The 23,013-nt window shown below is 54.4% G+C and overlaps 1 protein-coding gene across 2 annotated transcripts; it reads right to left on the bottom strand.

The window, feature by feature from the left end:
* Nucleotides 1-1,205: 1,205 nt before the first annotated feature.
* Nucleotides 1,206-18,552, bottom strand: LOC135828481 (uncharacterized). 2 transcript variants are annotated; one of them, XM_065340928.1, is made up of 4 exons: nucleotides 18,453-18,552; nucleotides 5,350-5,635; nucleotides 4,154-4,515; nucleotides 1,206-2,741 (listed from the first exon to the last, which is right to left on the bottom strand). In XM_065340928.1, exons 2-4 carry the CDS (start codon nucleotides 5,543-5,545, stop codon nucleotides 1,347-1,349), a joined length of 1,953 nt encoding a protein of 650 aa, XP_065197000.1. In that variant the 5' UTR covers nucleotides 5,546-5,635; nucleotides 18,453-18,552; the 3' UTR covers nucleotides 1,206-1,346. The 2 variants fall into 2 exon arrangements, with proteins under 2 accessions (XP_065197000.1, XP_065197001.1); XM_065340929.1 differs by lacking the exon at nucleotides 5,350-5,635.
* Nucleotides 18,553-23,013: the final 4,461 nt, after the last annotated feature.

Raw genomic sequence — 23,013 nt, 5'->3', positions numbered from 1 at the left:
AAAGTGCAATAACTAAGCACAAAACTGACAGAGTACTGAGACATTCGATGTCCTGACACCAAGCTTCAACACATCTCCGTAGCGCTAACCGACAGCCTTCCAACTTGGAAGGTTCGAGGTTATGAAAAGACCCAAGAGGAGAAGGCAAGCGCAACGAAAACGAGCACAAGCTACAGTCCTAACGGAACAAAGAATGTCGATTGTTACTGGACGATGACGAGACCAGTAGGATACTTGAAAAAGCGGTCTAACTACAATTCGAAGCAGCAAAGCAGCACACCACCCAACTTGGGTGGGTCATAAATATTATTGTTACTCGGATGATGAGCCAATAATAAATGTAGAAAGGAAGAGGACATATGGATACGAGTTAAGAGTAACTCTCCATCACTGTAACCAGATGCTATATACAGTCAGAAAGTGCAACAATTAGGCACAAAGCTGACAAAGTACTGAGACATTCGACGTCCTGACACCTAGCTTCAACACATCTCTGTACCGCTAACCGACAGCCTTCCAACTCGGAAGGTTCAAGGTTATGGAAAGACCAAAGAGGGGTAGGTAAGAGCAACAAAAACGAGCACAAGCTACAGTCCTAACGGAACAAAGAATGTCAATTGTTACTGGACCATGGCGAGACCAGTAGGATACTTGAAAAAGCGGTCTAATTACAATTCGAAGCAGCAAAGCAGCACACCACCCAACTCGGGTGGCTCATAAATATCAAAGATAAGTAAAGAAGGGGGAAGCTTTGCGAAAACGAATTGTACAAGCCGAAAGCCAAACTCCTACGGTACTCCTCATGCATGACATTGTGATGGACTAGTTGACTACAAAACGAGTTGTTTCACACGACGTACGTTTCGCCGTATGGTTCGTGACGGTCCTACTGGTGTCGTCATCGTCCAGTAACAATCGACATTCTTTGTTCCGTTAGGACTGTAGCTTGTGCTCGTTTTTGTTGCTCTTACCTACCCCTCTTTGGTCTTTCCATAACCTTGAACCTTCCGAGTTGGAAGGCTGTCGAATGTCGAATGTGTTGAAGCTAGGTGTCAGGACGTCGAATGTCTCAGTACTTTGTCAGCTTTGTGCCTAGTTGTTGCACTTTCTGACTGTATATAGTATCTGGTTACAGTGATGGAGAATTACTCTTAACTCGTTTCCATATGTCCTCTTCCTTTCTACAATTATTATTTAACTCGGAAGGTGAGCCAATTAAATTATTGTGAAAAGAAGAATGACACCATGTTACGAGTTATGACCAACTGTCCACCAACGTAACCAGATCTTATACAGTCAGCAAGTGCGACAAAATGGCACAAAACTGAGATGATTAATTTAATATCTCAGACTTGCTGCAAAACACTCATACCAATGGTGACTATTTGCTCAGGTGACGGTAGGTCAGACACAGAGCTATTGAAGTCCTGGCCGGCCGCCTGCCATTCGGCGAACGGGAACGTCTTCTTGCCGCACTGCACACGGAAGTTTGCCTGGGGTGAGTAGTGACGGTTGTTCCTTGTTTGGAAGACGTGCTGTGCGAGGGTTTGCGGGTCACATTTGTACAGCGTGTAGAAGACACCATCGGGCGTGAAGCACTGGTTGCCAATGTAGTACTGATCGGCAAACTCACCGTTATCATCACACTGACAGGCACGTTTGCCAGCCGAACGAGCGGGTATTCCCGGATAGACGATGACATTGCCCGGTCCGGTCATCTTGTTGTGCCCTAGGTATGCCTTCACTCCGCCAAACACCATAAAGTTACCACTGTTGTTGTAGTACGCCGACCCGTCATCGTGGTCAATAGACCAGCGGCCTGCGTAGCCATTGATGATGAAGTTCTGCGTGATGTGATTTGGCGCTGGCACGATACTTGGCGGCCCATCGGTACACTGTGCTGGCGTGATGTAGGGTTGTCTATCCCAGCTGTTAAACATACCATGGTCATCGGTCTCACGCACCATGTTAAAGATCAGGTTTCCGCGCAGGAGAGTGTCACCGCCAAAGCCATCGTTGAAGTTGATACCAGCGCGGGGACCGTTATAACAGACATTGTCTACGAACATGTTCCCGCAGGCTAGCGCCTGGAAGTAGCAGGAGACTTGCTTGCCGTACATACCGAAATCGTGGATGTGATTGTTGCTGATGAGATTGCGGGCCGGGTACGAGGGCTGCATGCCGTCCATCATACCCGCACGCCCGACCGCCACGACGGCACTGTCGCCTGTCAGTGTGATCTCGTTGTGCGATACGGTGCAGTTGCGTACATACTCGGACAGGAAGATAGCGTTGCCGCCGACCGCGTCAAACGTACAATTCGTCACTGTACAGTCCGAGGCGTCTTGAATGAAGAACGCGGCGTTGCGATGTATCGACCAATCACCGCCCGACGGCAGCTCGTAGTAATCCAGAAACGTGGTACGCGTTTCAGTGAACGTCAGACCGGCAAAGTGGATGTTCCTGACGGGACGTGAGGAACCGCTGCCACGTAACTGCACTAGACTGGAGTGCTGCGGAGCAACCACTTCAGCATGCTGCAGATCAGCACATTGTGTGGCGTTGGGGTAGAAATAGAGTGTTGATGTGTCAGTGTCCAAAAACCACTCTCCCGGCGAGTCCAACTCCTCGGCTATGTTCTCAACGTAGTAATGATTCTCACCAGCATTTCCACCGCGCGCTTCTTGCCAACCACCGTACTTGAAATACAGCTCGTGTTTCTTTGTATTCACGCTGTCAAGCTGTACGGATGTATGAGCACACACATGTGCAGACACACACACATGTTCACATACACACACACACACATACACACACACACACACACACACACACACACACAAACGTGCACCCACACACGTGTACACATGCAGCCGACGGATTCAGATTTCTGACGGAGACACTGAGTTGATTGTGAGCTGCTTTCCCACTTCTCACCCTGGATCATGATGAACAGGCAGTCATAACATCTAGCCACATACTATGACAACAAAGTACATGATTGTACCGTATCCGACATAGAAATCCGTTGAGAAGTCAAGCGGCCACCACGGGACGTTGGCCTTGCAGCCGCAAGCACTGCACTGCTGTCCCATTTTAACAGAGTATGCGTGTGAACTACAGTGCGTGTGAGCGCTAAAAGCAATGAGGCGCCGGCCCCGGTCATCCCATTGAAAGCAATGAGGCGCCGGCCCCGGTCATCCCATTGAAAGCAATGAGGCGCCGGCCCCGGTCATCCCATTGAAAGCAATGAGGACGCCGGCCCCGGTCATCCCATTGAAAGCAATGAGGGCGCCGGCCCCGGTCATCCCATTGAAAGCAATGAGGGCGCCGGCCCCGGTCATTCCATTGAAAGCAATGAGGGCGCCGGCCCCGGTCATCCCATTGAAAGCAATGAGGACGCTGGCCCCGGTCATCCCATTGAAAGCAATGAGGGCGCCGGCCCCGGTCATCCCATTGAAAGCAATGACCCAGTCCAGCGATGCCATACAACAGCGTGTTATATATCGACCCTGCCCCAAGGGCGGCTGGAATAGGGAACCCAGGAGCAACACCCATATCGTTTAGCGTTACAGGCATTCGTGTCCCCTCCCTCTACGCTAGACTCCCTGGTCTTGACCGGCCGTGGCAGTCTGACCGATTCCTGGTCTTGACCGGCCGTGGCAGTCTGACCGATTCCTGGTCTTGACCAGCCGTGGCAGTCTGACCGATTCCTGGCCGCATGACAACTCCCCCCGTTACATGACCAACCCTTGGTCCCCCCCCCTTCCCACCCCTCCGCTTCAAACCCATCAAATTCCAAGCGTCATGAGCGTCGGTGACCGAACAGGAGATAGAGATTGCTAAAATTATAGGCAGATGTCCTGAATACCCTTGTGTCACGATATTCAGACCCGCAAACACTGGCTACAAAAGCACTGGGCATGCCACATGACTCATCATTGATGACATAATGCATAAGCAGGTCACATAACCAATCATTAATGACATCATGCGTAAGCAGCTCACATGACAAACCATTGATGACATCATGTGCAATCAGGTCACATGACAAATCCACATCACATGACCAGCCATTGATGACGTCATGCAAAACAGGTCACATGACTAGCCCTTGTGACGTTATGAGTAACCAGGTCACAGGACGGCTCACCTGAAACATCCAGTTTCCCCAGTACTGAGTGTGGAACATATGAACAACGCCGGTGCTGGGATTACTCCACGTTGCCGTCCTGTTGGCCATCTCTGCGCCGTATTTGATTCCCTTTGGCCGATCACGGTACGGATCGTTCCAGAATGAGTAGACGGGCTGAAGTCCGGGCACACCGTCTAGAGCGGAGTATGTATGATAGTGGAACGATGACCAGTGATCATCACCAGTGACATGATGTGGACGAACTGGTTTATCCACACTTATCATCGTGTCACTGGGTGAGGGTGCTGCTGCTGCTGTCTGCAGTGGCGAGTGCGAGTGGAGGTCTTGAGAAGCGTCCAGATCTTCCGCCCCGCTACCGTCTATAATGTAAAACAAGTCACACAACCAGAGAGAATAGCAGGGGAATGGAGTTGGTATCATTGCGTTCTAAAGGATAACGAGATTTTCATAATTCACAGTTTGTGTGAGACATGGCTGGAGGTCTGAGTTTTTCTCATCCACAGAAACACCATCACTCTCTATGTATCAATGAACAGCTGCAGCAACACCATCACTCTCTATGTATCAATGCACAGCTGCAGCAACACCATCACTCTCTATGTATCAATACACAGCTGCAGGAACACCATCACTCTCTATGTATCAATGCACAGCTGCAGGAACACCATCACTCTCTATGTATCAATGCACAGCTGCAGGAACACCATCACTCTCTATGTATCAATGCACAGCTGCAGCAACACCATCACTCTCTATGTATCAATGCACAGCTGCAGGAACACCATCACTCTCTATGTATCAATGCACAGCTGCAGGAACACCATCACTCTCTATGTATCAATACACAGCTGCAGGAACACCATCACTCTCTATGTATCAATGCACAGCTGCAGAAACACCATCACTCTCTATGTATCAAGACACAGATGTAGCTCCTAAAGTGGAGGGAGGTGAGTTGATCAGACCCACCACAAAGTGATCAAAGACCTAAAATCCTATTCGCTGCACCCATGAAGCGAGTATTGAGATTACAATAGATAAAAATAGGAGTGGACGTCGACCCCCACATGCTTTCATGCTCTTGTAAAGTACGTCTGAATTATTTCGCCCGCATAAAAGTTGCAGGTGCATCGTTGTAACGCATGTGCACACGGGAACGTTTGACAATGCAAGTACTGAAAAATCAGTGTTACCTTGGCGATCTTTGAAGAGGTGGTCAAGCCTGGCGTCCTCGGATATTGCACCGCTCGCCGTGGCGTAACCTTGACAACCTTCGTCGCCCTCTTGACTGACATAATAGCACACGCCGGACATCTGCTGAGGATCACCGTTGGGGTAGCGTGCACGGATCTGCCGAACGCCGTTGACGAACAGAGTGGTGAACGCCATGCCTTCTGGTACCTGGGCCTGGAAGACGTTTGTATTTGTTTTGCTCTTTGTCCAGGACAACGTGAGCGGTGTTCCACCACTCAGAGTAACCTGTGTAGCATAGAGAAAGAATAAAATACAATGGGAGGTTCTGGTGTGTAATGGGGAGATGGAACTCGCTCCGCTCAGCACCGTTGATCTATCCCATGCTGTGTCGCATCAAGTGAAGCCCGCGTGGCTGGTGTACCCATCTATGCATCACGCTTTCTGTATGTGTATGCTAAGTTCTCTCGTACTACTACTGCGGTTGCAGCCACGAGCACTGCATTGCTGATCCACTTTTACACCCGGGGTGCTGGCCTTGCAGCCACGAGCACTGCATTGCTGATCCACTTTTACACCCGGGGTGCTGGCCTTGCAGTCACGAGCACTTCATAGCTGATCCATTATTACACCCGGGGTGCTGGCCTTGCAGCCACGAGCACTGCATTGCTGATCCACTTTTACACCCGGGGTGCTGGCCTTGCAGCCACGAGCACTGCATTGCTGATCCACTTTTACACCCGGGGTGCTGGCCTTACAGTCACGAGCACTGCATAGCTGATCCACTTTCACACCCGGGGTGCTGGCCTTGCAGCCACGAGCGCTGCATTGCTGATCCACTTTTACACCCCTGGCGCTGGCCTTGCAGCCAGGACTGCAGGAGCACTGCATTGCTGATCCACTTTCACACCCAGGGTGCTGGCCTTGCAGTCACGAGCACTGCATAGCTGATCCACTTTTACACCCGGGGTGCTGGCCTTGCAGCCACGAGCACTGCATTGCTGATCCACTTTTACACCCCTGGCGCTGGCCTTGCAGCCAGGACTGCAGGAGCACTGCATTGCTGATCCACTTTCACACCCGGAGTGCTGGCCTTGCAGTCACGAGCAGTGCATAGCTGATCCACTTTTACACCCGGGGTGCTGGCCTTGCCGTCAAGAGCACTGCATAGCTGATCCACTTTTACACCCGGGGTGCTGGCCTTGCAGCCACGAGCACTGCATTGCTGATCCACTTTTACACCCCTGGCGCTGGCCTTGCAGCCAGGACTGCAGGAGCACTGCATTGCTGATCCACTTTCACACCCGGGGTGCTGGCCTTGCAGCCACGAGCAGTGCAGAGCTGATCCACTTTTACACCCGGGGTGCTGGCCTTGCCGTCACGAGCACTGCATAGCTGATCCACTTTTACACCCGGGGTGCTGGCCTCGCAGTCACGAGCACTGCATTGCTGATCCACTTTTACACCCCTGGCGCTGGCCTTGCAGTCACGAGCAGTGCATAGCTGATCCACTTTTACACCCGGGGTGCTGGCCTTGCCGTCACGAGCACTGCATAGCTGATCCACTTTTACACCCGGGGTGCTGGCCTTGCAGCCACGAGCACTGCACTGCTGATCCACTTTTACACCCCTGGCGCTGGCCTTGCAGCCAGGACTGCAGGAGCACTGCATTGCTAATCCACTTTCACACCCGGGGTGCTGGCCTTGCAGTCACGAGCAGTGCAGAGCTGATCCACTTTTACACCCGGGGTGCTGGCCTTGCCGTCACGAGCACTGCATAGCTGATCCACTTTTACACCCGGGGTGCTGGCCTTGCAGTCACGAGCACTGCATTGCTGATCCACTTTTACACCCCTGGCGCTGGCCTTGCAGTCACGAGCACTGCATTGCTGATCCACTTTTACACCCCTGGCGCTGGCCTTGCAGCCAGGACTGCAGGAGCACTGCATTGCTGATCCACTTTCACACCCGGGGTGCTGGCCTTGCAGCCACGAGCAGTGCAGAGCTGATCCACTTTTACACCCGGGGTGCTGGCCTTGCCGTCACGAGCACTGCACTGCTGATCCACTTTTACACCCCTGGCGCTGGCCTTGCAGCCAGGACTGCAGGAGCACTGCATTGCTAATCCACTTTCACACCCGGGGTGCTGGCCTTGCAGTCACGAGCAGTGCAGAGCTGATCCACTTTTACACCCGGGGTGCTGGCCTTGCCGTCACGAGCACTGCATAGCTGATCCACTTTTACACCCGGGGTGCTGGCCTTGCAGTCACGAGCACTGCATTGCTGATCCACTTTTACACCCCTGGCGCTGGCCTTGCAGTCACGAGCACTGCATTGCTGATCCACTTTTACACCCCTGGCGCTGGCCTTGCAGCCAGGACTGCAGGAGCACTGCATTGCTGATCCACTTTCACACCCGGGGTGCTGGCCTTGCAGTCACGAGCAGTGCAGAGCTGATCCACTTTTACACCCGGGGTGCTGGCCTTACCGTCACGAGCACTGCATAGCTGATCCACATTTACACCCGGGGTGCTGGCCTTGCAGTCACGAGCAGTGCATAGCTGATCCACTTTTACACCCGGGGTGCTGGCCTTGCAGTCACGAGCACTGCATTGCTGATCCACTTTTACACCCCCGGTGCTGGCCTTTGCATTGCTGATCCACTTTTACACCCGGGGTGCTGGCCTTGCAGCCACGAGCACTGCATTGCCGATCCACTTTTACACCCGTGGCGCTGGCCTAGCAGTCACGAGCACTGCATAGCTGATCCACTTTTACACCCGGGGTGCAGGCCTTGCAGCCACGAGCACTGTACAGCCGATCCACTTTTACACCCGGGGTGCTGGCCTTGCCGCCACAAGCACTGCATTGCTGATCCACTTTTACACCCGGGGTGCTGGCCTTGCAGCCAACAGCACTGCATAGCTGCTCCACTTTTACACCCGGGGTGCTGGCCTTGCAGACACGAGCACAGCATTGCTGATCCACTTTTACACCCGGGGTGCTGGCCTTGCAGTCAAGAGCACTGCATTGCTGATCCACTTTTACACCCGGGGTGCTGGCCTTGCAGTCACGAGCACTGCATAGCTGATCCACTTTTACACCCGGGGTGCTGGCCTTGCAGTCACGAGCACTGCATAGCTGATCCACTTTTACACCCCTAGCGCTGGCCTTGCAGCCAGGACTGCAGGAGCACTGCATTGCTGATCCACTTTCACACCCGGGGTGCTGGCCTTGCAGTCACGAGCAGTGCATAGCTGATCCACTTTTACACCCGGGGTGCTGGCCTTGCCGTCACGAGCACTGCATAGCTGATCCACTTTTACACCCGGGGTGCTGGCCTTGCAGTCACGAGCACTGCATTGCTGATCCACTTTTACACCCCTGGCGCTGGCCTTGCAGTCACGAGCACTGCATTGTTGATCCACTTTTACACCCCGGGTGCTGGCCTTTGCATTGCTGATCCACTTTTTCACCCGGGGTGCTGGCCTTGCAGCCACGAGCACTGCATTGCTGATCCACTTTTACACCCGTGGTGCTGGCCTTGCAGTCACGAGCACTGCATAGCTGATCCACTTTTACAACCGGGGTGCAGGCCTTGCAGCCACGAGCACTGTACAGCCGATCCACTTTTACACCCGGGGTGCTGGCCTTGCAGCCACAAGCACTGCATTGCTGATCCACTTTTACACCCGGGGTGCTGGCCTTGCAGCCACGAGCACTGCATAGCTGATCCACTTTTACACCCGGGGTGCTGGCCTTGCAGCCACGAGCACTGCATTGCTGATCCACTTTTACACCCGGGGTGCTGGCCTTGCAGTCACAAGCAGTGCATTGCTGATCCACTTTTACACCCGGGGTGCTGGCCTTGCAGTCACGAGCACTGCATTGCTGATCCACTTTCACACCCGGGGTGCTGGCCTTGCAGTCACGAGCACTGCATTGCTGATCCACTTTTACACCCGGGGTGCTGGCCTTGCAGTCACGAGCCCTGCATTGCTGATCCACTTTTACACCCGGGGTGCTGGCCTTGCAGCCAGGAGCACTGCATGCATTGCTGATCCACTTTTACACCCGGGGTGCTGGCCTTGCAGCCACGAGCACTGCATTGCTGATCCACTTTTACACACGGGGTGCTGGCCTTGCAGTCACGAGCACTGCTGCCACTGCATAGCTGATCCACTTTTACACCCGGGGTGCTGGCCTTGCAGTCACGAGCACTCCATAGCTGATCCACTTTTACACCCGGGGTGCTGGCCTTGCAGTCACGAGCACTCCATAGCTGATCCACTTTTACACCCGGGGTGCTGGCCTTGCAGTCACGAACACTGCATTGCTGATCCACTTTTACACCTAGGGTGCTGGCCTTGCAGTCACCATGGTTACGAGCACTGCATAGCTGATCCACTTTCACAGTGTGTACATGAACTACAGTGCATGTATCAGCTAAAAGCAATGAGACGCCGGCCCCGGTCATCCCATTAAAAGCAATGAGGTCATCCCATTGAAAACAATGAGGCGCCGGCCCCTGTCATCCCATTGAAAGTAATGAGGCGCCGGCCCCGGTCATCCCATTGAAAGCAATGAGGGCGCCGGCCCCGGTCATCCCATTGAAAGCAATGAGGCGCCGGCCCTGGTCATCCCATTGAAAGCAATGAGGCGCCGGCCCCGGTCATCCCATTGAAAGCAATGAGGCGCCGGCCCCGGTCATCCCATTGAAAGCAATGAGGCGCCGGCCTCGGTCATCCCATTGAAAGCAATGAGGGCGCCGGCCCCGGTCATCCCATTGAAAGCAATGAGGCGCCGGCCCTGGTCATCCCATTGAAAGCAATGAGGCGCCGGCCCCGGTCATCCCATTGAAAGCAATGAGGCGCCGGCCCCGGTCATCCCATTGAAAGCAATGAGGCGCCGGCCCCGGTCATCCCATTGAAAACAATGAGGCGCCGGCCCCTGTCATCCCATTGAAAGTAATGAGGCGCCGGCCCCGGTCATCCCATTGAAAGCAATGAGGGCGCCGGCCCCGGTCATCCCATTGAAAGCAATGAGGCGCCGGCCCTGGTCATCCCATTGAAAGCAATGAGGCGCCGGCCCCGGTCATCCCATTGAAAGCAATGAGGCGCCGGCCCCGGTCATCCCATTGAAAGCAATGAGGCGCCGGCCTCGGTCATCCCATTGAAAGCAATGAGGGCGCCGGCCCCGGTCATCCCATTGAAAGCAATGAGGCGCCGGCCCTGGTCATCCCATTGAAAGCAATGAGGCGCCGGCCCCGGTCATCCCATTGAAAGCAATGAGGCGCCGGCCCCGGTCATCCCATTGAAAGCAATGAGGCGCCGGCCCCGGTCATCCCATTGAAAGCAATGAGGCGCCGGCCCCGGTCATCCCATTGAAAGCAATGAGGCGCCGGCCCCGGTCATCCCATTGAAAGCAATGAGGCGCCGGCCCTGGTCATCCCATTGAAAGCAATGAGGCGCCGGCCCCGGTCATCCCATTGAAAGCAATGAGGCGCCGGCCCCGGTCATCCCATTGAAAGCAATGAGGCGCCGGCCCCGGTCATCCCATTGAAAGCAATGAGGCGCCGGCCCTGGTCATCCCATTGAAAGCAATGAGGCGCCGGCCCCGGTCATCCCATTGAAAGCAATGAGGCGCCGGCCCCGGTCATCCCATTGAAAGCAATGAGGCGCCGGCCGCGGTCATCCCATTGAAAGCAATGAGGCGCCGGCCCCGGTCATCCCATTGAAAGCAATGAGGCGCCGGCCCCGGTCATCCCATTGAAAGCAATGAGGCGCCGGCCCCGGTCATCCCATTGAAAGCAATGAGGCGCCGGCCCTGGTCATCCCATTGAAAGCAATGAGGCGCCGGCCCCGGTCATCCCATTGAAAGCAATGAGGCGCCGGCCCCGGTCATCCCATTGAAAGCAATGAGGCGCCGGCCCCGGTCATCCCATTGAAAGCAATGAGGCGCCGGCCCCGGTCATCCCATTGAAAGCAATGAGGCGCCGGCCCCGGTCATCCCATTGAAAGCAATGAGGCGCCGGCCCCGGTCATCCCATTGAAAGCAATGAGGCGCCGGCCCCGGTCATCCCATTGAAAGCAATGAGGCGCCGGCCCCGGTCATCCCATTGAAAGCAATGAGGCGCCGGCCCCGGTCATCCCATTGAAAGCAATGAGGCGCCGGCCCCGGTCATCCCATTGAAAGCAATGAGGCGCCGGCCCCGGTCATCCCATTGAAAGCAATGAGGCGCCGGCCTCGGTCATCCCATTGAAAGCAATGAGGCGCCGGCCCCGGTCATCCCATTGAAAGCAATGAGGCGCCGGCCCCGGTCATCCCATTGAAAGCAATGAGGCGCCGGCCCCGGTCATCCCATTGAAAGCAATGAGGCGCCGGCCCCGGTCATCCCATTGAAAGCAATGAGGCGCCGGCCCCGGTCATCCCATTGAAAGCAATGAGGCGCCGGCCCCGGTCATCCCATTGAAAGCAATGAGGCGCCGGCCCCGGTCATCCCATTGAAAGCAATGAGGCGCCGGCCCCGGTCATCCCATTGAAAGCAATGAGGCGCCGGCCCCGGTCATCCCATTGAAAGCAATGAGGCGCCGGCCCCGGTCATCCCATTGAAAGCAATGAGGCGCCGGCCCCGGTCATCCCATTGAAAGCAATGAGGCGCCGGCCCCGGTCATCCCATTGAAAGCAATGAGGCGCCGGCCTCGGTCATTCCATTGAAAGCAATGAGGCGCCGGCCCCGGTCATCCCATTGAAAGCAATGAGGTGCCGGCCCCGGTCATCCCATTGAAAGCAATGAGGCGCCGGCCCCGGTCATCCCATTGAAAGCAATGAGGCGCCGGCCCCGGTCATCCCATTGAAAGCAATGAGGCGCCGGCCCCGGTCATCCCATTGAAAGCAATGAGGCGCCGGCCCCGGTCATCCCATTGAAAGCAATGAGGCGCCGGCCCCGGTCATCCCATTGAAAGCAATGAGGCGCCGGCCCCGGTCATCCCATTGAAAGCAATGAGGCGCCGGCCCCGGTCATCCCATTGAAAGCAATGAGGCGCCGGCCCCGGTCATCCCATTGAAAGCAATGAGGCGCCGGCCCCGGTCATCCCATTGAAAGCAATGAGGCGCCGGCCCCGGTCATCCCATTGAAAGCAATGAGGCGCCGGCCCCGGTCATCCCATTGAAAGCAATGAGGCGCCGGCCCCGGTCATCCCATTGAAAGCAATGAGGCGCCGGCCCCGGTCATCCCATTGAAAGCAATGAGGCGCCGGCCTCGGTCATCCCATTGAAAGCAATGAGGCGCCGGCCCCGGTCATCCCATTGAAAGCAATGAGGCGCCGGCCCCGGTCATCCCATTGAAAGCAATGAGGCGCCGGCCCCGGTCATCCCATTGAAAGCAATGAGGCGCCGGCCCCGGTCATCCCATTGAAAGCAATGAGGCGCCGGCCCCGGTCATCCCATTGAAAGCAATGAGGCGCCGGCCCCGGTCATCCCATTGAAAGCAATGAGGCGCCGGCCCCGGTCATCCCATTGAAAGCAATGAGGCACCGGCCCCGGTCATCCCATTGAAAGCAATGAGGCGCCGGCCCCGGTCATCCCATTGAAAGCAATGAGGCGCCGGCCCCGGTCATCCCATTGAAAGCAATGAGGCGCCGGCCCCGGTCATCCCATTGAAAGCAATGAGGCGCCGGCCCCGGTCATCCCATTGAAAGCAATGAGGCGCCGGCCTCGGTCATTCCATTGAAAGCAATGAGGCGCCGGCCCCGGTCATCCCATTGAAAGCAATGAGGCGCCGGCCCCGGTCATCCCATTGAAAGCAATGAGGCGCCGGCCCCGGTCATCCCATTGAAAGCAATGAGGCGCCGGCCCCGGTCATCCCATTGAAAGCAATGAGGCGCCGGCCCCGGTCATCCCATTGAAAGCAATGAGGCGCCGGCCCCGGTCATCCCATTGAAAGCAATGAGGCGCCGGCCCCGGTCATCCCATTGAAAGCAATGAGGCGCCGGCCCCGGTCATCCCATTGAAAGCAATGAGGCGCCGGCCCCGGTCATCCCATTGAAAGCAATGAGGCGCCGGCCCCGGTCATCCCATTGAAAGCAATGAGGCGCCGGCCCCGGTCATCCCATTGAAAGCAATGAGGCGCCGGCCCCGGTCATCCCATTGAAAGCAATGAGGCGCCGGCCCCGGTCATCCCATTGAAAGCAATGAGGCGCCGGCCCCGGTCATCCCATTGAAAGCAATGAGGCGCCGGCCCCGGTCATCCCATTGAAAGCAATGAGGCGCCGGCCCCGGTCATCCCATTGAAAGCAATGAGGCGCCGGCCCCGGTCATCCCATTGAAAGCAATGAGGCGCCGGCCCCGGTCATCCCATTGAAAGCAATGAGGCGCCGGCCCCGGTCATCCCATTGAAAGCAATGAGGCGCCGGCCCCGGTCATCCCATTGAAAGCAATGAGGCGCCGGCCTCGGTCATCCCATTGAAAGCAATGAGGCGCCGGCCCCGGTCATCCCATCGAAAGCAATGAGGCGCCGGCCCCGGTCATCCCATTGAAAGCAATGAGGCGCCGGCCCCGGTCATCCCATTGAAAGCAATGAGGCGCCGGCCCCGGTCATCCCATTGAAAGCAATGAGGCGCCGGCCCCGGTCATCCCATTGAAAGCAATGAGGCGCCGGCCCCGGTCATCCCATTGAAAGCAATGAGGCGCCGGCCCCGGTCATCCCATTGAAAGCAATGAGGCGCCGGCCCCGGTCATCCCATTGAAAGCAATGAGGCGCCGGCCCCGGTCATCCCATTGAAAGCAATGAGGCGCCGGCCCCGGTCATCCCATTGAAAGCAATGAGGCGCCGGCCCCGGTCATCCCATTGAAAGCAATGAGGCGCCGGCCCCGGTCATCCCATTGAAAGCAATGAGGCGCCGGCCCCGGTCATCCCATTGAAAGCAATGAGGCGCCGGCCCCGGTCATCCCATTGAAAGCAATGAGGCGCCGGCCCCGGTCATCCCATTGAAAGCAATGAGGCGCCGGCCCCGGTCATCCCATTGAAAGCAATGAGGCGCCGGCCCCGGTCATCCCATTGAAAGCAATGAGGCGCCGGCCCCGGTCATCCCATTGAAAGCAATGAGGCGCCGGCCCCGGTCATCCCATTGAAAGCAATGAGGCGCCGGCCCCGGTCATCCCATTGAAAGCAATGAGGCGCCGGCCCCGGTCATCCCATTGAAAGCAATGAGGCGCCGGCCCCGGTCATCCCATTGAAAGCAATGAGGCGCCGGCCCCGGTCATCCCATTGAAAGCAATGAGGCGCCGGCCCCGGTCATCCCATTGAAAGCAATGAGGCGCCGGCCCCGGTCATCCCATTGAAAGCAATGAGGCGCCGGCCCCGGTCATCCCATTGAAAGCAATGAGGCGCCGGCCCCGGTCATCCCATTGAAAGCAATGAGGCGCCGGCCCCGGTCATCCCATTGAAAGCAATGAGGCGCCGGCCCCGGTCATCCCATTGAAAGCAATGAGGCGTCGGCCCCGGTCATCCCATTGAAAGCAATGAGGCGCCGGCCCCGGTCATCCCATTGAAAGCAATGAGGCGCCGGCCCCGGTCATCCCATTGAAAGCAATGAGGCGCCGGCCCCGGTCATCCCATTGAAAGCAATGAGGCGCCGGCCCCGGTCATCCCATTGAAAGCAATGAGGCGCCGGCCCCAGTCATCCCATTGAAAGCAATGAGGCGCCGGCCCCGGTCATCCCATTGAAAGCAATGAGGCGCCGGCCCCGGTCATCCCATTGAAAGCAATGAGGCGCCGGCCCCGGTCATCCCATTGAAAGCAATGAGGCGCCGGCCCCGGTCATCCCATTGAAAGCAATGAGGCGCCGGCCCCGGTCATCCCATTGAAAGCAATGAGGCGCCGGCCCCGGTCATCCCATTGAAAGCAATGAGGCGCCGGCCCCGGTCATCCCATTGAAAGCAATGAGGCGCCGGCCCCGGTCATCCCATTGAAAGCAATGAGGCGCCGGCCCCGGTCATCCCATTGAAAGCAATGAGGCGCCGGCCCCGGTCATCCCATTGAAAGCAATGAGGCGCCGGCCCCGGTCATCCCATTGAAAGCAATGAGGCGCCGGCCCCGGTCATCCCATTGAAAGCAATGAGGCGCCGGCCCCGGTCATCCCATTGAAAGCAATGAGGCGCCGGCCCCGGTCATCCCATTGAAAGCAATGAGGCGCCGGCCTCGGTCATCCCATTGAAAGCAATGAGGCGCCGGCCGCGGTCATCCCATTGAAAGCAATGAGGCGCCGGCCCCGGTCATCCCATTGAAAGCAATGAGGCGCCGGCCCCGGTCATCCCATTGAAAGCAATGAGGCGCCGGCCCTGGTCATCCCATTGAAAGCAATGAGGCGCCGGCCCCGGTCATCCCATTGAAAGCAATGAGGCGCCGGCCCCGGTCATCCCATTGAAAGCAATGAGGCGCCGGCCCCGGTCATCCCATTGAAAGCAATGAGGCGCCGGCCCCGGTCATCCCATTGAAAGCAATGAGGCGCCGGCCCCGGTCATCCCATTGAAAGCAATGAGGCGCCGGCCCCGGTCATCCCATTGAAAGCAATGAGGCGCCGGCCCCGGTCATCCCATTGAAAGCAATGAGGCGCCGGCCCCGGTCATCCCATTGAAAGCAATGAGGCGCCGGCCCCGGTCATCCCATTGAAAGCAATGAGGGCGCCGGCCCCGGTCATCCCATTGAAAGCAATGAGGCGCCGGCCCCGGTCATCCCATTGAAAGCAATGAGGCGCCGGCCCCGGTCATCCCATTGAAAGCAATGAGGCGCCGGCCCCGGTCATCCCATCGGATTTCAATGTCCACGGCCGTACTATTTACTGTTACGCATACGTTGCCTTGTCACTCACTTCCTGCACGTATGCCATCACACTGTACAATTCATAGCATGTACATTGATACACTGTTATCGCAGTCTTTTCCTCAGTTCTTGTTCTGTTCACCTTGCATTGACAATTCATTTTGATTCTACATGTATAAAGATAGGTGCTGAGCCGGGTAGCATTTTCTTTTGGTATCGGGTTCGGGTAGTTTTCTACGGGTACCACGGGTACCCGATCGGGTTTATGTTTCCATGGTAACACCACAATGCACCCCTTCCCTTTCACACTGGGTAGACTTGCAGAGTATGCACACATGCACTGTACATGATGTCATCTGCGACTTTGGGTTTTCGGGTACTATTCTGTACCCGTCTATCCGAGGTCCTCACGGGTAGCACCGGTACCCGACTACCCGTGCACATCTCTAATACAGATATCAAAACCCAACAGTGGCGTGCCTAATGCTTTTGAAGCCAGTGTTTGCAGGTCCGCATACCATGCCATCCGCTTTTCAGGCCATATTTACCAATCTCTATCACCTGTCAGGCCGCCAACGTTCATGACGCTTGGTATTTGATGGATTTGAAGCAGAGTGGGAACCAAGGTAGTGATAAGCAGTACAGTTCCACAATTCACAGTTCACGTGACACTCGTCACACAATGTACTGTGATAACAAGGCTGTGGTAGATTGCATCTGCTCCGGCACATCCAAGTCACCGCCAGTCATGACCCTGCTCAGGGAGCTCTTCTTTGTGTGCACCGGCTTCAATTTCACCGTCACTGCTGCTCACATTGCTGGCCAGTCTAACTGCATTGCCGATTCGCTGTCTCGTTTCCGCATGGAGGAATTCCGGCGTCTCGCCCCAGCTGCTCAAGCACAACCAGACCCAGCAGTGCTGCCATTCCAGTTTATTTGCTACAACCTGGACATACAGGTACCGATTATCATTGCAAAATTGCCGTATTGAGAACCTGCGTTGGATTTCATCGTCTGCATGCCTGCCATAATCCATCTCGTGCCTTAATCACTACTGTCTTGTTCTTAGCTCTCGTGCATCTTTTAAGATGCACGACAGCTAAGAACAAGACAGTAGTATCCCGTCGGAACCAGTCAAATGGTTTAAAAACCATTTGACTGGTTCCGACGGGATAGCTCCACTAGGAACCAACTCTCCCTTCCTCTAGCCCGCTCTTCTGCCTTGCTACACTCCCCCCCTTTTCAATGGCTATTTGCATTGGCTTAAGCTGCACCAGGAGACAAAGGGCCTTTCTACTTTAACAGCATTCAGGAACGCCTTGCTTTACAAGTAGACCACAATTTTGCTCCATATTTGCTTCTTTTCCTTTTCTTTTTGACTTCTTACTCTTTTCCTTGTTAGGCGTGGTTGGCTATAAAAACCTTGCAATTGCCACGCAAAGTGGTCATTGGCTACCCCAGCCATGTATTTCTTGGAGTAAAATTAATAAATAAATAATCCATGTCGTGCCTTGATCACTTGTTCTTAGCTCTCGTGCATTGGCGGTGAACGCTTGCTGGGATGCGGTGTGCTGGTTTTCTGGGAACAGCTTCCTTCAACTGGTTTCTTTGCTGCTACTATCTCTGCTTAAAATTGCATACTATTGGTCGGCTGTTTGCGACGCCAATCAGTAGTCATTGCACCCGGTCGCGGGTACTACTGCTGCTCAAGCAAGAGCGATTGCTTTGGCCGTTTGAGAAAGCCAATTACTTCACCCTGGTTGGCTGTTTGCAACGTCGATCAGGAAACTTTGCACCCGGTCGCGGGTACTGCTGCGGCTCAGTCATGAGCGATCACTTCGGCTGTTTGCAACGCCAATCGCTTCACCAGTTGATCGAAACCAGCACACTGGTGTACCCCAATCATCCTTGTGCGGTGTTGTGAGAATACGTGGGTATGCATGCAGCTTTGCTCTGTGACTTTCCATTGCATGTAGTCACTTGGCTCTCCCATTTCCTATACACTGCTCTGATGCATTCGGGTGCAAGCGCTAAAGTAAAGTTTTTTTGGAGTTCAAAGATACATGCTACTGTCTCTGTAACTGCTCAATATCTTTACAACACAACACCACTATTTATCACACATTATGTTTTAAACACACACACACACACACACACACACGCGCGTACACACACCACACACACCCACACGCGCACACCCCCCCCCCCCCCACACACACACACACACACCGTGACCTTTTACACAGACCACACTTCACCATCATAGCGAGTACGGGTACTTACCGAAGGTTGTATCACCAGATCACCGAGCTGATAAACTGCTGTTCAATACGAGTCGTATGCCTAACAGAATGTTGACTTTACGAGGCTTGTGACGAAATGGCCACTATCGGTCTCATAGAGTCATAGCCAGTGGAATGTAGACTGTAGGGAATTTATCAAACGAAATGTCCATTCCCTGTGACATTCTCAGCAGAATTTTGACCGTACGGAACTTGTGACGAATTGTCCAGCAACGTTGTGTCGACAGTTGCGTTCCGGTTAGGCCACAAACCTCAACCTGCCTCGGCGGTACAAACATTGTTTCACCATCGCCAGCTGGTGTTCTACTCTCGACTGTTTGAAACACTAGGAGATAATTGAGTATAGCCAGTCACCGTGTTGTTAGGTGACTGCTGGATTCCACAACTAACGTAATACCACTTGTAGCGGACATTGCAGACCATGTCACCTAGAAGGTCACCACCACACAACAAGAGAGACGGACTCAAACACACAAACCATGTGCACATATGAACAGGAAAGATGATTTCAACAATTTTGACTTTGCCTTCAGACTCAGATTCAGTCAGAGCACATCATCTGATTGAGTCGTGTCTTGTCATGTAACACGTAATGCGAGTGAAGTGTGAGAAATTGAGGTGTGCTCGAGTGAGCGAAGTGTGTAGATCTGTCCCCGGGGAAAATTGTGGAAAAAAATCGCAAAGAACGCGGGAAAAAACGCGGCATAATATGGCATAATTTGCGGTGAATTTGCAGTAAATATGCGGTGAATAATATTGATGTGCGGCAATTTTCAGTGAGTATGTAGTGAAATCAATCAGTTACAAGTCTCTAGTGTAAGCACTCGTCATATTTGAGTAAAAAGCCGCCAGGATGAGACGTTTCTGACCGAACAGTGCACTGTGTGTACGTGTAGTGCAACAAAAAAGTTCAAAAAACGCGGGAAAATTGCGGAAAACGCGGTCTTTTAAAAAATCGCAAAAAACGCGGAAAAAAACGCGGCCGCGGAATGGAAATTTTCCCCGGGGACAGGTAGATCAGGGAGTCGTATTGGCTTTACGACTCCCTGGTGAGGTGTAGATCTACCACAGAGCAGCAGCTGAGCTCGAGTGAGCGAAGTGTGATCGACAGAGCTGAGTTCTAGTGAGCGAAGTGTGAACCACAGAGCTGAGTTGGAGTGAGCGAAGTGTGAACCACAGAGCTGAGTTTGAGTGAGCGAAGTGTGATCTAAAAAGCTGTGTTCTAGTGAGCTGGTACTGGGTTTGTGTACAAGTGCAAGGTACGGTGTTGGTAAGGGTGTGTGAAAATCAGTGTCAACCAGTACAGGGAGAGCTGAAGGCTTTCACGACACACCCTGCTGTAATCACTCAACACTACATTGTAGTGATACAGATCAACCTGCGTTAGGAAACTGTCAACGCACTCACGCACGCACACACACACACCGACGGACAAACATACACACACACACACACGTCCACACCACACACACACACACACACACACAGACGCGCGTGCACACCCACACCCACACCCACACACAAACATACACACACACAAACACACACACTTATACTTGTACTTGTTCACTACCAAAACTAGTCACGTGGGTCTCCCAGGGAGAGGGGAGGGAGACTCAAAAGGAATCTTGGAAAGATGACTCGCTATTGTATGGCCCAACGTCCGACACCCCCTGAAATCCCCAAACTATGAGTGGACTTGGAAATGATCCCACTTATGAGCTCATCACACCTCAGTAAGTGGGTGAGGACAAGGTGCAGAAAAATTAAGGATTGACAGCATCAGGGTATCCGTCCCGCGATCCAACTGCAGGTGGCCCTGCCCCCCCCCCCCCCCCCCAGTGAAAGTAATACTTGCTACTAATGTGGGTGGCTAAATCAGAGTGGATCTGATATAAGCTTCACTAGCACCATTGATTACACAAGAGTTAATTTAGCCAGAGGTTTTCCATGGTTAACAGGTATGTATACTTCAAATAGAAAGTATATGAACCATGAAAGCAACAAAGGTGGCAGGTACAACATTACACCTTCAAGCAGCCAAGCCTGTTGGCAACAGACCCAACACCATCTGGCAGAAGCGTACCCACCAACCAAACTAGCTGCCACACACATGCACCCCCCCCCCCCCCCCCCAATACACACACACGAACACACACATGTCCTGTCCAGTAGAGCTACTGCCACAGGGGTCACGTGGGCCCCGGAGGGGAATCAGAGAGGAAGATGGAGCACGCAGCCTGATGACGCCGGAGATGGTGGCGCAAACGGAACCGGCGAGAACACACGCATACATGAGAGAACGAATTACACTGCTGGGTAGTCGGGCGGGGACCAGTCCTCGAGCACCGGTGACAACCGCGGCCTGGCGCAGTCCAAAAGCAGCGGGCACGCACACACACCGCCCGAACCCAACAGACACGCTCGCCCATGTGCCCACACACGCACACACAGTCCGGTATCACACAATGTCAAAGACGATCTCAGCACATTTGATCGTCAGGAGATTCGACCAGGGGTCGATATTACATTTGAACATTATAATAACTATTACAACTTGGCCGTGATCAGTCAGCCAGACACGAGTTTATGAACAGCAAAACATACTCAAGAAAAAAAAACACACTCGGGGAAAAGAGATTGTTATAAGCAGAGCTACTAAGAAAAAATACAATGTATTCTCTACAGTGGTTGTACTACGAGAGTGGGGTATAGACATGGAAATTATTTCAATCAATAGAAAAATGAAAATTCAAGTTTGACGACAGTAGTGTCTTCTCTATGTACATTAGATAGGTAGAAAAAAAGAACTGGTCTAGGCTTTGCTGCTGCTGCTGCTGCTGGTCTGTGCTCAAGAGACGAATCAGGAAACTAATCATCTACACACTCACATAATGTACACATACTACTAACACAGTCATCACCATCACACAAGTGAGGACAGGGTACAGGTAGGGTCACGGACAAGCTGCTTAAGCCGGGACACCAGTCTGGCATTCTCACGAAGATACTGTGTAACTAGTAGTGTACGCAACACAGCATGAGACTGAACAGCTCTGACAAACCTTTCCAAACAATCATCATCATACTGGAAACCACACCCCTGTGCATCCAGCTTACACAGGTTAGGGCATGACTCAACAACTTCACTAACACATGACAGAGGGACAACACGTACACCTACTACACGTACACCAGGGGGCACATCGGCTCCACTCAGCTTAGAACAAGTAGACAATGCTTTACACACTGATACAACACCATCACTACCTACAGGATTAAGACTCACATCGACATCCTCTAGACTGCCTGACAAAGACTGAATGATGGACGACAGTATAATGCCATCATCACATGCATTCAAGCTAAGATCTAGCGTGCGTACACCCTTGCAGTGCGACAGACCAGCAGCAACGCTTCGCAGACCAGCATTTCCACAGCGAGAGCCAGAGAAACCAATGGTACTGCTATCAAAGCAACAATGTGTGCTGAGAAAGTGCCCAATAGATACACAATCAAAAAGAGATAGGCTTACAGAACGAAAGCTAATGCCTTTGTGAAACACTTGTGAAAAGAATGAACAATGACCATCACAGGACGCACCTTCATACTGGCAGTGTTCATGATGAGCCACCAGAAGATGAACCAGATAGCGCCGTTCCTCGGTCGACTTCGCTGGACGAACTGCAGGCATAGCAGTAGCAGTAGCGTCCTCGGTGGATGATGTGACCGGCGTCTTGGTGCTCGGACGCATCACACGCTCGCATTGTAATGCCGCGACGGGATTGACGCTGCGCACAGCAGCGAGGAATACTTCCGTGTTGGGATCCACTGCCTCCTTCTTCCACACGTCGATGAGAGTTGACAGAAATAGTTCATCCGTCAACTCTCTCCCCCGTGGCAAAGCGCTCTCGACACGTTGGCAGCCGTTGCCCTCACCGCACGTCTCGTCCAGCAGTTTGTAGGCCAGTTCTTTCATTTTCTCATACGTTAGCGTTGCGCAAAGCATGGACTGCATCCTTTCAAGACCCGGACGTGCAGACTTGCGATGGAAGTAGCTGACAATGTCAGCCACAAGACGAGAGTCGGCAGTGTCCGATGTCGACGATATACGCTCCTCACAGATAAGCCGCCAGAGATGCTCCATGACGACGAACGAGGGCTTGCGCGGTAGCAGTGTGATGACGAAGCGCCAGAACATTGTCATGTGACCACTGTAATGACCGACTCTCTTCACCAGCCATGCCGCGTCTTGCTCGTCCTTCAGCACTTCGCGTGACAGATACCATGCCGACATGAACTCCTGTAGGGACAGGTGAGCGAAGCGGTACTGTCGGTTCTCAGTCGAGCTGCCGTCTTTGTAAGCAATCAGGAGTCCAAGCTGAACAGCGGCATCACTTAGACCGGCGCTTTTCACGTCCGACTCGCTGAACACGGCCTTTTGCACCGACAACATTGCAAGTGCAAAGCGGGAGACCTCGTACAGCAACTCCATCTCACGTGCATCCGTCTCGGCAAACGACTCGTGCAATTTGCCTGCA

This window comes from Sycon ciliatum, chromosome 12 (genome assembly GCF_964019385.1).
Source record: "Sycon ciliatum chromosome 12, ocSycCili1.1, whole genome shotgun sequence".
Taxonomy (NCBI): domain Eukaryota; kingdom Metazoa; phylum Porifera; class Calcarea; order Leucosolenida; family Sycettidae; genus Sycon; species Sycon ciliatum.
This window is presented reverse-complemented; position numbering and strand designations above follow the sequence as displayed.